At 44.1% G+C, this 14111-nt stretch overlaps 1 protein-coding gene across 1 annotated transcript in view; it reads right to left on the bottom strand.

Annotated features, from left to right (window-relative positions):
• The window catches only part of LOC134564882 (highly divergent homeobox-like), a 61871-nt gene that overhangs the window by 23525 nt on the left and 24235 nt on the right, over nucleotides 1–14111 (bottom strand). Inside the window, exons 2-4 of the mRNA XM_063424164.1 lie at nucleotides 12660–12806; nucleotides 9159–10274; nucleotides 4274–4327 (exon numbers count right to left, since the gene is read on the bottom strand). Coding sequence (XP_063280234.1) covers nucleotides 4274–4327; nucleotides 9159–10274; nucleotides 12660–12806 — 1317 coding nt within the window. The remainder of the gene's footprint in view (nucleotides 1–4273; nucleotides 4328–9158; nucleotides 10275–12659; nucleotides 12807–14111) is intronic.

Genomic DNA, 14111 nt, shown 5'->3' with positions numbered 1-14111 from the left:
GGCCAAATGCCAGTGCACCCATGAGTGTATGTTTTTCCTAATGAACTACTGTGAGATGTGGTCAAAAACAGAGCAGAGCAGGCCCAAGACTTGAAATAGAAAAAAACTTTATTAAACTACATAACAACAGAAAATAGAAAAGAAAACCTAAACACCCAAAACCAGAAATGAAAACCTCCCAGAACATTTCTTCTCCTCTCCCTATTTGCACCCCTTACATGCTCAAACTGTTAACACTTACACGTTACCCTCATCTTACTTGCTTAAACCAAAACCCTGGGTTCCTAATCAAAGTCATCATCACTCAAAAAAACTAATCTTCATCCAGGGAGAGAGGAGTCTCTCTCTCACCACAGACCCCCCACAGGAAAACACAGGTCCATCCTCCCGTGTTCCCATGTCACCCATGGCACCACCCGGAGAAGTCTGCCAGGGTGACACCCTCCTTTCCATGTCCAGTGCTCTCACCACCGTCCATGGACCAAAACCGCATATAGGGCTCTTTTAAGGATGTTTGGCCAAGTACCAAAAACCAGCCATCTTCTCATATTGGGACAAGCAGTCCCCCCCACATTTACCCCTGGGGCCGAGGGTTCCAAGAATAGGCCACAAAGTCTTTGGTTTTGAGCCAAATGCATCCACCCAAATACAGTCTTATTTATGTTCAGGAGAGTTCAGGGTCCGTCTGTGGTTAACATTACACAAGAAAAGTCCAGCCCAAAAGCCACTCCTCTTCACCTCTAGCCATCAAGGGGGTCCTTTTCATCATCCTTTATCATCTCGGTCCCAGGCTGTCTCTCTCTCTTCTGAAACCACTAGCCATGAGAATCAATGTCTGGGAATAGTTTTCTTCTGCCTCAGAAAGAGTTAAAAGCTTCTGGCTCCTGGCAGGGCCACAGGCTCAGGCACTCACAGGCTCCGGCAACTCCCACATGCAGCAGCTCGGCACCTTCTCCCTGGGGGGGGGAGGAGATGGGACGAGGGGGGGGGGGGAGGGGGGAACGGAAGGCACCTCCAAAGTTCTCCACCCCTCCATCCTGGATGGGGCTGGCTCAGGTCCAGTCCCCTTCTCTCTCTTTCCCCCCCGGGGCACGAGGCCTACCTCAGCCTGACCACCTGGCTCCCCTCCCCCACCCAGCCTGGTCAGCTGGGCAGGGGAGAAGGGAAAAGATGCTCCTCTCCTGAAAGCGGAGCCAGAAAGAGGAAGTCCCTCTGGGAGTCTTTGCTTTTAACCCCTTGTGTCCTCAGTGGCCACTGAATGTGCCAACATTCAAACCTGACCACTGATTGGTTTGACCACAGCTTCCTGAAAAACTCACTTCCCGTCAGACCAAGACACCATTTTATTTCTGTTCCCTCACACTCTTTATTCAAAAGAATTTCACAGTTGAAATCAAAGTTTCTAGGAAGTAGGAGCTTTTTCTCCTTTGCTTGTCTTACCCCTGTATGTACACAGTAGTTTTAGAGTGCCAAGTCCTCAATTTGTCTCCTGAAGGAGGCTGATTCTGTACTCAGACTGGGAAAGTGCATCCACAAATCTGGACACATATTGGCAAACATTGTATTAACCAATGGGTTTTATGCATTTTATTGATTAGAAAGACAAATGAGTAAAGGTCTAAAGAAAAAGAATTCCCTAATAACCATCCTTAATGGTCTCTCACTGCAGGAAAGACATTGAGAGGCTGGAGACAGAGAAGGGAATGGAACTGGGGAAGGGGTCTGGAGCACCAGGAGTGGCTGAGGGAGCTGGGAAAGGGGCTCAAGTCTGGAGAAAAGGAGCCTCAGGGGGGACCTTGTGGCTCTGCACAACTCCCTGACAAGAGGGGGCAGTTGGGGGGGGGATCGGGCTCTGCTCCCAGGGAACAGGGACAGGATGAGAGGGAACAGCCTCAAGCTGTGCCAGGGGGGTTCAGGTTGGATATCAGGAAATATTTTATCACTGAAAGGGTTGTAGAACATTGGAACAGGTTGCCCAGGACAGAGGTGGAATCATGTCCTAGGTTACAATGTAAGATGTGCCCAAAGTATGTATTCTATCACCATCTTCACTAGCTGTTGAAACTAGGTGGGGCAGTGTTTCCCTTGCCCCCTCCCTCCAGACTATCTTGTGTTAATGGGCCATCAATGCTTTGCCCCATGACTCATAGGTAACTCCCTCTGGGAGCTATCTCTGTTTAATGGGCAATCAAGGACCCACTACATGACTCATGGAATGATATCAGCCCATTGTGAGATGCTCCACCCAGGGGGAGGAGCCAAGCATTCCCACCTGGATATAATCTGGGATTTGGGACAGCACAGGAGCCCTTACCCACTGGACTCCCAGAGGACAAGAGCTACCAGACCTTTCTACAGGATCACTGCTTCAACAAGACCGCTTCATCTGGACTGCTACCACCACCCTAACAGGGTGTTAGGTTGTGTTCTGACTCTGTCAGTGGTCTTTTGTACTATTGCTTTTATTTTATTTTACTTTTTTCCTCTCCTATTAAATTGTATTTCTGACTTGGAGTCTCTCACTGGTTTTGCTTTCAAACCAGCACAAATTATCCCTGGAAGTATTCAAAAAATATGTGGATGTGGTCCTTGTGGACATGGCTTAGTGGTGACCATGCTGATGCTGGGCTGACAGTTGTACTCAGTGATCTTAAAGGCATTTTCAAACCTTAAGGACTCTAAGATTAATAATTAGGCACCTCCACATCCTTGAAAGTTTAAAATTTACTCCAGAAATGTCTTCTACAGCTGGGGCCAGGTATCCAGCATGACCACAATGCCCAAACACCCCCACAGCGCTGCAGGCAGGGGCAAACATCATTCCCAGCCCAGTGCTCCCACTGCCAAATCTGAGCTGCCTCTGGCACTCACCTGAGCCCCAGAACAGCACTGAACACTAAAAACAACCACAGCAACTGAATTTGTACCTGACAGGTCACACACAACTTGGATTACCTTACAACTGGATATTGGCTATGGATGGGGTGGCAGGGTACTGGGAGGGAGGGGGAAAACCTCCTCATTTAGCTGTGAAACTATCCAAGGACACTCCCCAGCTCCTTGGTGAGATTCTCTAAAAGGTCATTAAGTGACAGAGGGGACGAGCCTTCCAGAAAAGAGCTGCATTTTAAAAAGCCTCCTCAAGAGAATTAGCACTTAGGAAAGAAAAAAGATGGATTGAGCACAACAGGATTTGTATAACAGTACCAGTTCATCTGGGAGATGCTCTTATAAAGTCCTCTCTGTATAAAAAGAAGTAAGTGATTGTACCGAACTCTGCAGAAAGTGGAAGTGCTTCAGAAAAAGTCTGAGAGAAAACACCATTAATGTGATGGTCCTTAAATTCCTACTTATACACGAAGCATGGCCACACTCACACCTTTTGAAGACTAAAGAACAGAAAATAAACAAAGGAAAAAGTTCTGGTTACAGCAGGAGAAAGCAAGAAAAGGCTCTTCCATTGCTTAGACCTTGTTGCCAACACAGCAGCCACTGCCAGGACACTGCCGGGACACTGCCAGCTCCACAGACTGGGGAGTTTGGTTACCATGACAGACACTTCCCAGTTGTTGCTTCTGACAGAGCTGGAGTGATAGAGCAGCCCCTGAAGATCCTGGCTTTACCATCCCGCCTCAGGCTGGATTTCCTGGTAAGGAGGCAGAACTGACATCTCTTCAAAGACAAGCTGGAAATGCTGAGCAGTAACTAAACAAAAGAGTTGGGCAGAGTTTTTTTTTCCCTGACAAAAGCTGTTTCATACCTTGTGTTATGGTTTGGAGTTGTCTGTGAATTGAGGACACCAAACTGGCTGAATCTGCTACTGTGAAATGACATTTATGTGGATAAAATTAGACTTGATCAAGTTCCTACAGCCAGCACTGACTAATTCTGTGCATGTGCAGAGAAGCTGCAGGAGTTACTCTCTTAAGCATTCAGTTGCCTCAGTTAACAAGCACTTCACTTTCAATATAAAAAACATATTCGGAGCTCCAAACTCTCAGTCCTTATGAATTCAGATGTTGTATTTGAGCTAAGAGCACGATTCCTACCTGGGCATCACCTCACACTGGATTATGACCTTGACCTGCATTTAAAGATAGACATGAACTTCACCTCAACTGAAACACTGCATCTGCAGATAATGTTTGTATCAAAGGAAAAAGGGAAAAAACCCACCCAAGGTAAATAGAACTGGCATTTTCAAAAATGCATTTTTATCAACTTTTCATTGCTTCACTTGATGCATTAGATGCTTAAATGGAAATGTACTTACTGCTCTTTTTCTGGAAAAACCTGTAATCCAAGGCACAGTAAGGTTTCCTGAAATCTGCAGAGGGAAAGGAGAAAACAGATCAGAAAACGAGCAGCTTAGGTTGCTGTGAGAGTCAATACTGAGACTTCAGCACTGCGCATTCTATTCTGACACTAATGTCTGTAAGCAGGCTAAGATTCAAAACCAAAGCCACACTCACCTTTACTGCCAAGAATAAAACACTGTTTCTTTGGGTGAAGGCAAGATAAGACAGTGACAACTTGGGTGTTTCTGCACTTTTGGTACCCTAAAACTTATATTTCATAACAGCAGTTTGCCTTTCCATCTGTCCCAAACTGGCAGGATGAGCAGACTGGAGTCAGACAGGGGCTGAGGACTGAGCTGCCCTCACATCTTTTTCAATTACATCACTTCAACTTCCAGAAAAAAATGCTCTCATGTTTGTCACTAAGCTGTTCAATGTCTGATGTTAGATTTGAGTACTGTTGCCCTGGTTTTTCTGAGATTTTTTAAAGCCTTCTACTTGCTTGTAAGATGGAGTCAGTTCTTTAGCTACTGTTGCGATATTAAGGGTCAGTCTTTCACTTTCTCACGCTTTGGAACATAAACAACCCTTCTTGTTTTTGTTCACTGTCCTTTGCTTACATATTTCCAGCCTGAAAATAATGTTGATTGACAGCTGGTCTGGCCAGTGGGGTGAAGGGGTAGTAACCCCAGGAGCCAATGTGCTCCCAGACCCACAAAATTATAAAAGGAAAAGAATAAACAGGCTGGCCCCCTTTTTCGGTGGGGAGCAGCTTTCACTGAAGAGCTCTGCCTCCGTGTCGTTGATTATTGCGTTCCGGGCAACAGAGTACCAGCAGAAAAATTAGGGATATCAGTATGGAGAAGGAAGGGGAAAGAGTGTGAAGGCAAAGGAGAGTTGCTTCCATTCCCATTGCTTCTCCATCATTCTCAGAGGTTAGACTTTATAAAATAAAAATTTTAGAGTGTTTTCCCTGACCATCTGAGGTGTGTCATAGCCTGGAATATTTTAGGCTTATTTAAGATTCCATGTTCATCTTCTGCTGCAGACAAGCAATGCTTGAGAGACTAAACACAGCTCTGGAGAGATCAATCACCTCAAGTCATTACACACAGGTATGTGAGGAAAAAACCTGTGCACTTCTGCTGACTGAACCAAACTGTACTGAGTTTTTGCATTTGCAAAGTACTTCACTGATGGCTCTTGCAGGATAGCACAACAAGCATAGCAGCCCTGGTACAGGTGTCTGCTGGACAAGCACATAAAACACTTTTATTCTTCAAGCTTTTAGCTGGAAGCACTTGGAGCTCACCCAAGGTCAGACACTTTCTCATTACAGCACAAAGAGGGTTGAGGGGGACTGGCAAGGAGCACCTCCCCTCCCAAGGGATAGCCTGCATCAGGTTTTGAGCCTAAAATATTAATTTCTTCACTGCGCACACACATTTTGGAAATTCTGTATAGAAAAGTTATGTCTATTACAACCCTATATTACAACCCTATATCCCACACAACAGCTTCACACCACAGAATCCACTCTATGTGCAACCTGCTGAGCAAACTGAGAGCAGCCTCTGCAGCATCCCAGGTGCACTGCACCACAAACTGCCCCTGCTAGTGGCCACATCTCTGCAGTTCTCTGGACTGCTGTGCTCCTTAAGGAGCAACTAAATAACAATTTCATTGCATGATTTGTAAAGGCTAGGAATTTCTATGTGTTTGGAAGATGTCATCTTTTTCTTGTACTGCTGCTCTCTGTGAGGCACCCTGAGGAACCACCCAGGTGGCTCCTCTTCACTAATTTAAAGGGGGCTACAAAAAAAAAAAAGTTATTTTCTATGGGAATAAAACAGAATCTACCTGGCAGAGCATTAAGGGTTGCTGGGAAGACAAATGCACACAGTGCTGAAAGGGATGGGACCAAAACCAGCCTATCTCATCTCAAGAGAAGTCCCTGAAAGACAACATGCATGGCACTGTTCTCAGCTGTCTTTGTCAAACAGCCATAAGGGCTGGGCTTGGGAACAAAGTAAATAAAAATATACACATTCTCAACAGTGTTCTTGTCCCTTAGTGTTGCCGGAGATCAGCCGGAGTCAAGACAGCACTCAGTATGAGTTAGAAAACTTGCTCGTTTATTCAGCTATTTGACATACATTTATACTGTGCTAAGCATATCATGCACCTAACTCTGAACATCATTGGTTAAACCATAGTGTTCACACGTCCTTGCAGTATACATAATTGGTTCAGAAGCTCTGTCCACGCGGCTGGATGCTGTAAGTCTTCTCCAACTTATGGTCAACGCATCCTGTCTAGCATCCTGTTACAGCTATTGCTCCAAACTTTACTTCATCCTTATCCCATCTAAAGAACAGTTCAAGGACGTTTCAGCTTCTACTCATCCTTTAGGCTAAAAGCAGGATTGTGCACATGTCCCTGCTTTTCCAGCCGTGCATCCACACCTTAGGGTTGGGGAAAGGAACCAAGACTAAATTGCAATTCAGCCTGGAGGACAGCACAGATAACCTCTCCAACACACTCAAAGTCAAACTAAGACAAGCAAGTAGGCCGAAGAATTTGTTTACTGAAACTGCTCAGGCATTAAATTGATCACTTAATTAAATTTAGTCTTAAGTTACACTAACATGAATTTGATTAATTAAACCAGTAAGGAAGCTATAACTAATTGCTAATTAGATACCCCACCAATATATGACAGTAATTACTTCATCAAAACATGAATCACAGTCTTGACTTTGAGTAAGCATCTGCTTAGATGTTCAACTATTCCAATAATCATTTAGCTCAGGTTTAATCTATTTTTTAATTCAAGAAGATTTCCCCAAGTTTAAGGATTTTTATCTCTGTGCTGATGGATAAATTAGCTAAACATAGGCAATAAAATTAACATAAATTGACTACAAAAAAATGAAGTGTCATCCTGTACAAGCCTAAAAAGGATTCAAGATAGCACCTTACAAAGTCTCCAATACCCAGAAGTGTCACCTCAGGGGTTCACAGGGTGCATGCTCACAGCAATAAGGAAATTAACAGTATCCTGCTCAGCTTTTCCAAGGTTGAAAACTCTGGAATGTCAAAGGATATGACAGGAAACAGAAGTTCCCTCCATCCACATTCCAAATCCAAAGAACAGGGTGTCTGAGACAGGCATGGAGGTCAGCTGGGGTACAGATGAATTCCTCACTTATCAAAAAAATGGGTATGTTGTTACAATAGGGGAAAGTAAAAAAAACCCCAAAACAAAGTTCCAGAGATCTTATTGTGATCCATAAAACACCACACAGACAGATAAAATATCATCTACCATGAACTGTTCTAGCTCTTCAAAAAGACTCAGTTCCTACCCCATAAAACCCCAAAACAAAGTTATTCTGAATTTCATTTTAAAAAATTAAAAATAGAATAAATCAATCTCTCTGATGCTTTTTCAAGAGCGAAATAAAGCACCGTGAGCACACAGATGATGGAGGCATCAGTAATGGATTTCCCTTCATGAAACTTAAAAAAATGTCCTTAACTCAATAGTAAGCACTTTTACCAACCCTTTATTGGACTGATCTGCACATTTATAGCTTTTCTTCTCCTCTGAAACTGGGATGGTAAAAGTAAACAGCATTTCAGGAATTCTATAACCAAGTAAGAAAAGTAACAACAAACACTGAGAGGCTGTGTGAGAGTAAAGGAGAGCTCATCTGATGTGCCACCTACACCCCAGAATTTACTCTCTGTTCATCAAATCTCTGGTTTACCCAGAAAAGTAATAATTCAGGTGAAAAGTGGCACCGACTTGGACTCAGAAGCTTTCTTTCAAATGGTCACATGAGATAGGAACAAGTCAGGAAAAAAAGAAAAGAAAAACTAAAAAAACCCTAAAAAAACATGACTCACCAAGTCTTTTTCTCTATCCTGCTGAGCAAAGCACAGGAAAAGCTGATATGCTGTCAACATGGTTTATTTTCAGGATAAAATAAAAAGGTAGTAAAAGGCAAAGGCGTGCAGGCGACACACAGAAAATCACATCCTGTCAGCCTTAAAAGACTTTTACCTCAGTGTCTCCAGGCTATCTCATGCCAGATGGTGTAAAAATCCAAGAAAAATACCAATTTGGATGTTTCCTGCACAAGTATCTCTCCCCTTGTAATATTAAAAACTAAAAAAATGTGTCAAGTGTTGCAGTTTATCCTAAACATCTTTTAGTTCTTCGATGATCTGCATTTAATTTCCCCGCAGTATCATTAAAGGGATTTTAGTACAGGAAGAGGAATAAAGGGATTGAATGTAAAACTGATTATTTGAATTAGATGCTGTGGGAAAGGAAGCTAACTCCCAGACAGGGAATCCTAATCCCTGAGAGAACACAGGTCCAGAGACTGCCACCTGCACAGGGGATACAGGATTCCAAGCTGACATCAATGGAGTGAGCAAATGCACAAATGTCAGCATGAAACCATGTCTTATGCCACGTGATGTGTGTCTGCAGGGGAACACCCATGGAATAGCCAATGGCATGTGCTGGAAAGCCAGGCAGGACAACACAGGCTTGAGCAACCACCAGCTCGTAGGTATGACTCTCCTGCAGCCAAAATTTAGCCAATCCTCATTGATCTTCAATATATGGCTACCAGGGGCTCAGCTGGACAGGTAGAAGTGCTATCACACTGCAGTGCTGCCTGCACTGGGTTTGAGAAGGAATTGTCTCCACTGAAAGACATAAAAGGAGCACAGCCTGCAGAAAGGTGAACCTATTGCTTAATAGCTACCAACTTTGAAAGGAAACATCATTTAGCTACAACCTTGGCTTTGAGGTTTGAAGACAGAGATAAACTGATGGATTACCTGGTAATTATTTTGGTTTTGTGACAGCCTCAGTTGACTTGAAGATGTGAAATGAGGAGAAAAGGTACTTCTGGCTGTGTTTGCAGTGTTATAAATCGTGCTGGATGTTGTGTGCAATGAGGTCTGTGCAGGCAGGTGGAACTCTCTGCTGTGGTAGAGATTGTCAGGCACATCCCTGGCACTGCCCAGCTGTGCCCCACAGCCCCCAGTGCGGCCTGGCCCGGCCACGCTTTGGTTGTACCCACAGCCGGAGCCGCTGCCCTCACAGTATCTGGAGTAGCTCTGGATCTGTGCTCCCATGGAGGCCAGCTCCTCCTCCCGGGTGTACTCATCGTCCACGTCACCTGTCTCCATCGCGATGGACAGGCAGCTGCCCTCCAGGGAGGGATGTTTCTGCATCATGCTCCCCGCCACAAGCCGCTGGGGCTGGTCTGTGACCGCCAGCGAGAACACCTCGTGGATCTCCAGGTTCTGGGTGCCACACGCAGGGTCCCTGGGGTGAGCCCTCGGCCCGGGGGGCACGTGTGATGCCAGGGCCATGTGCTCAGGTTTCTGCAAGCGCTGGCACCCCAAGGGCTTGGCCTTGCAAGGCCTGTGGCAAATCATGGGTTTCTGAGGTAACATCAGCTCTGCCGTCTGCACTGAGGAGCTGCCGTAGCTTTTCTTTGTGTGACTGTAGATGGAGTTTGCAGAATTGAGCACACTCGTTTGCCTGGACAGAATAATGGTCTTTTCCCCCACTAAGAGGGAAGCATTCTTACAGTGGGGCACTTGCCGTCCCAGAGGGACGTGCTGCTGCTGGAAGTCTGCGTTGCTCTTGCCTGGGAGCCGTGGGATGGAGGTTTTGTGTAGCTCTGCCACGGAGGCGTTTGTGTGCTTGGCGGCTCCAGGCCGGCCTGACGAGCTGGCAGGGCTGTAGATACCAGTCACTATCACGTCGTTGTTAGAAGAGGTCCAAGAGGATTGCTGGCTTTGGGATCGAGCAATATTTACCACATTTCTCACTGCTGCTTCCGGGAGCATGGAGGGAGTGGCAGGGGCAGTCCCTGGGGGGGTGCCCCCAGATTCCACGGCGCTCTTGCTGCTCATCTTCCGCCGCTTGTTGCCAACCCACGTCTGCAAACAATGGCAGCAACGACAACAAACACAAAACAAGGCATCAAAGAGGCAGAAAAAATTTAGCAATTCCATTTTTAAGCAAATCTGATGACATATTTAGTGTTCAAATTGACATCTAAGTTTACAAATATGTAAATTGTACTGATTATGCAGTGAACATGACAGGGTGGAAATACAGGCCTGAACAATACAGGGTAGAAATCCAGGCCTCTCCTCCTTGGGATCCACAGCTCATGCACAGGACAACCCCAGCCTCAATTCCGAAGCCCCAGCTTCTCAAAAATCCTGAGACCCTCGTGCCTTCTGTCTTGAAGTTACCCTCAAGATTTATTTCATTGACACCACCATGACTGATTTCCTACAGTGAAACTTCTTGGGGTCTAAGCCCAGACTATTAGACCCCTTTGAGTTTCCTCAGGACTCTGGCCCGATTGACGACTTAATGGAGAGAGATAGCTTTGATCCGTTGTCCGAAAAGTGATTTTAATAACACAAAAATAACAAACAATAAGGCATCCACTGTATTGGAGCAAACTGGATCAAGACAGTACAAGGGGCCAAAGGAATGAGGCCAAAGGCGGAGTCCAGGGGCAGACAGGGGTACTTATGCACCCCTGTGTGGGAGGGGAGTTAAGGTGGAGTCTGAGGGAAGGATCCAATAGGGGAAAACGATTAAGAATGTTAAAATTCCTGCACCAAAAATCAACCTGTGGTAACACAGAGAACTGAGAACTTTCTGGTAACAATTTGCATAGAGAGCACGTCAATCAGTTTTTTTCTTATGGCACTACAAATGGGGTTTCCCAAGGCATTTTTCCAGAGTTCTCTTCTACCCTGGGAAAACTGCCCTCTACACTACAGAAAAACAAACATCCCTGCCATACACAATTGCACTCTACTATTTTTTTTTGTCAGATTTTACAAAATGTCTAATTTGAGGCACAATTTGTAACATGCAGTAAAATGTCAGTTACTGGTTAGCTTTGCCTCTGCTGAGTGCCATTCTCCTGACCAATTGTATTTAGGGAATTCATGTGCCTATTATAATCCTATGTGCAAGTGCCAGCTGCAACTTAAGTATCATTTTACAAAGAACTAATCACTGACCAAGAGTTTTATAGGAAAAAAAGAAAAAAATGAAAAAAGGGGGCATTAGGAGAAGTGGAAATGAGAGGTGTAAAGAAGAGAAAGGTAAGATCATGCTAAAATATGACAAATGCAGGAGAAACACTGGTTCTGTTTCTACTGCACTTCCTAAGTAAGAAAATGTTTAAGTGCTGCAAATCAGGGCTCAGAAAGGGAACACAAGGAATGATACTTGATTGCAGAAAGGAAAATGGAGAGGGAAAGGAAAGATGAAAATGGAGAGAGCTGCAAGGAGAGGGGAGCTGGGCTGCCTCCTCTAGGACATTCAGTCAGCACAAAAATAGCAAACCAGCCCTGGCTGCACCATCAGCATCCAGATTCCTGTTACAACTGCCTGCCTGCCCCAGGAGCCTGAATCCCTGGCTGACTTTCACAGCTTCTACCACCTCGAGCTGAGAAAGTAACTTTTAATGTTTCCAGAGTGTTCTGAGGGGGCTGAATCCAGGTAAGAATTTTGGAGCAGGGTTGTTATTGTCAATGCGCCACTGTTAAACCAATTAAAAACCAACCTAGACTGGTCCCACTTGCTCCTCCTCAGTGTCCAGTGTCACAGCAGCTCCTGGAAGCTCCACTACCCTTTGTTATTTTTCCATCTAATGCCTAAGGATTTCTATTTTTGCTCTCAGACAACAGTCATTTTGTTGTCTAGTGTTTCACAAAGGGATTATTATTTCCCTTCCCATGGAATTCATAGACTCTGGAAGAGCTCCTGTTAGCACTGGGACATTCTTGTTTTATAGGAAAAGAATGTCCTCACTGTAAATAAACGCAAGGGACCATAATATTTATGATTGTGATGTGGAATACAAGTATGACAGTGCATCAAAATAAATAGTTTCATAATTGTTTCCCCTAAATATACTAATTTATAGAAACTTATTTAGCTTAAAAATAGTTTCTTGATAACGTGACCTTGCTTTGATACAATACATTATACAAAGTTTCTATAGGGCAAACCAATGTATAATTTTATGAATAATAATTTTAAAAATCCCAACAAAAGATAAAGAACAAAAATGACTCCTTGTGGAATCCAGGTCCCTGCTAAATTCAACAGTCATGTGAAGATATTTCAGTGAAAACAAACTCTAAATAGGCTCACTGGGTAAATGTCAGACACACACACTGAAGTCTGATTTAAGACAAGGATAAAGTTAGAGACTCCATACCTCTCTATATTTTGTGTAAAGCAATGAATGTGTATGCTTAACAAATTTGGAAGGCCCCAGTACTTACCCTGACCACACTGAAATCCAGTTTAGTTTCTTGTGCACACTGTAAAATGAGCTGAAAGCAATTTTTACTTTGATTTGTCATTCCATTTTCATAGTAACGCTGTAATATCCTTTGTTGCTCTACAGTAAATACAGAACGCAGATTCATCTGAAAGGAAAAGGAGATACTATGAAAGCTGGAATGGAAACTGTAACAATTGCAGTATGCACAGGCTCTCATTTGTGCTTGTGATAATGCTGAGGATTGACATGTTTTCTCTACAGAATCTTTTACCAGCACTCTCCCTGACTTTCCAAAATAGCCTCTTGCAATCAGTGTTGTGACAGACTCAAGCTGAACAGGTGAAATGGACATTTGGAACAGTGACTGCTTTTCATAAATAAATATTCCATGATATTGCTAAGTCCATGATGCTCTAGTTTGAAAGAAAAAGTTTCTCCCTTAAAAATATAAATGAATTAAAGGCATTAGATGAAACAGAGAAACATCAGCAGCTCCAATATCGGCAAGTCTGTTTCCCATCCCTAAGAACAAAAAAATAGAGGCAATCTGGTATAAAATCAAGGTGACTGTTTGACATGAGTAAAGTTTCCACTGTCTCCAACTTCAGCAATTCCTGCACTCCACAAGAGCCAGTCGTTCTGCTGTGTAAGGACTGGCACTTCCAGCTGCAAAGTCACAAGGATCAAGGACCAAAGACCAATTTGGGGGAAAACCCCAAAGGAAGGGCTTTGGGTAGCCCTGGTGCTGCCCACCCAGTTTAACAAATGCTCCAGTTTAACAGAGGAGGGACATCCATGTCCCAGGCTGAGAAAGGTTCTGCTGCTGTGTGTCTTCGGTTGAAAAATGTAACCAAAAATGTGTATTCTATTTTCATCTGTTGAAACCGGTTGGGAGATATTGTTCTTTATCTCTTATAAACAGAGGGCAGATGCCTTCTGTTAATGGGACAACTGATAACACCAGATAAGGCAGTGCCTTCTTATCTCTACCTCCACCCATCCTCCTCCTCGGGACATCACCTGTGAATGGGACATTTAAGGCCTCCCACATGACTGATAACATTACCTCATTCCATTGTGAGATGCTCTTCCCAGTGGGAGGAGCCAAAGCCTTTCCACCAGCATAAAACCAGCCATCCCAAATACCAATTTAGCCAGAATTCTCGGAGGGAGACTGGACCTATCTAGCCAGCACTGGATCCTTTTTTTCTACAGGATCATCTCTACTTCACAGAACAACATCTGTTACTCCAGGAAGACTTATTTGGACTGCTTCCAACACCCTGAAAACAGGGTGTCAGGTCATATCTCTGACTCTGTCAGAGTTTTCTAGGACTTTTGTTTGTTTGCTTGTTTGTTTTTTTGTACTACTGCATTTGTATTTTTTAATATTCATAGTAAACAACTGTTATTCCTAGTACCATATTTTTGCCTGAAAGCTCCTAATTGC

This window comes from Prinia subflava, assembly GCF_021018805.1.
Source record: "Prinia subflava isolate CZ2003 ecotype Zambia chromosome W unlocalized genomic scaffold, Cam_Psub_1.2 scaffold_22_NEW, whole genome shotgun sequence".
NCBI classification, from domain to species: domain Eukaryota; kingdom Metazoa; phylum Chordata; class Aves; order Passeriformes; family Cisticolidae; genus Prinia; species Prinia subflava.
Note: the sequence above shows the minus strand (reverse complement) of the source record. Positions and strands in the feature narration are given on the sequence as shown.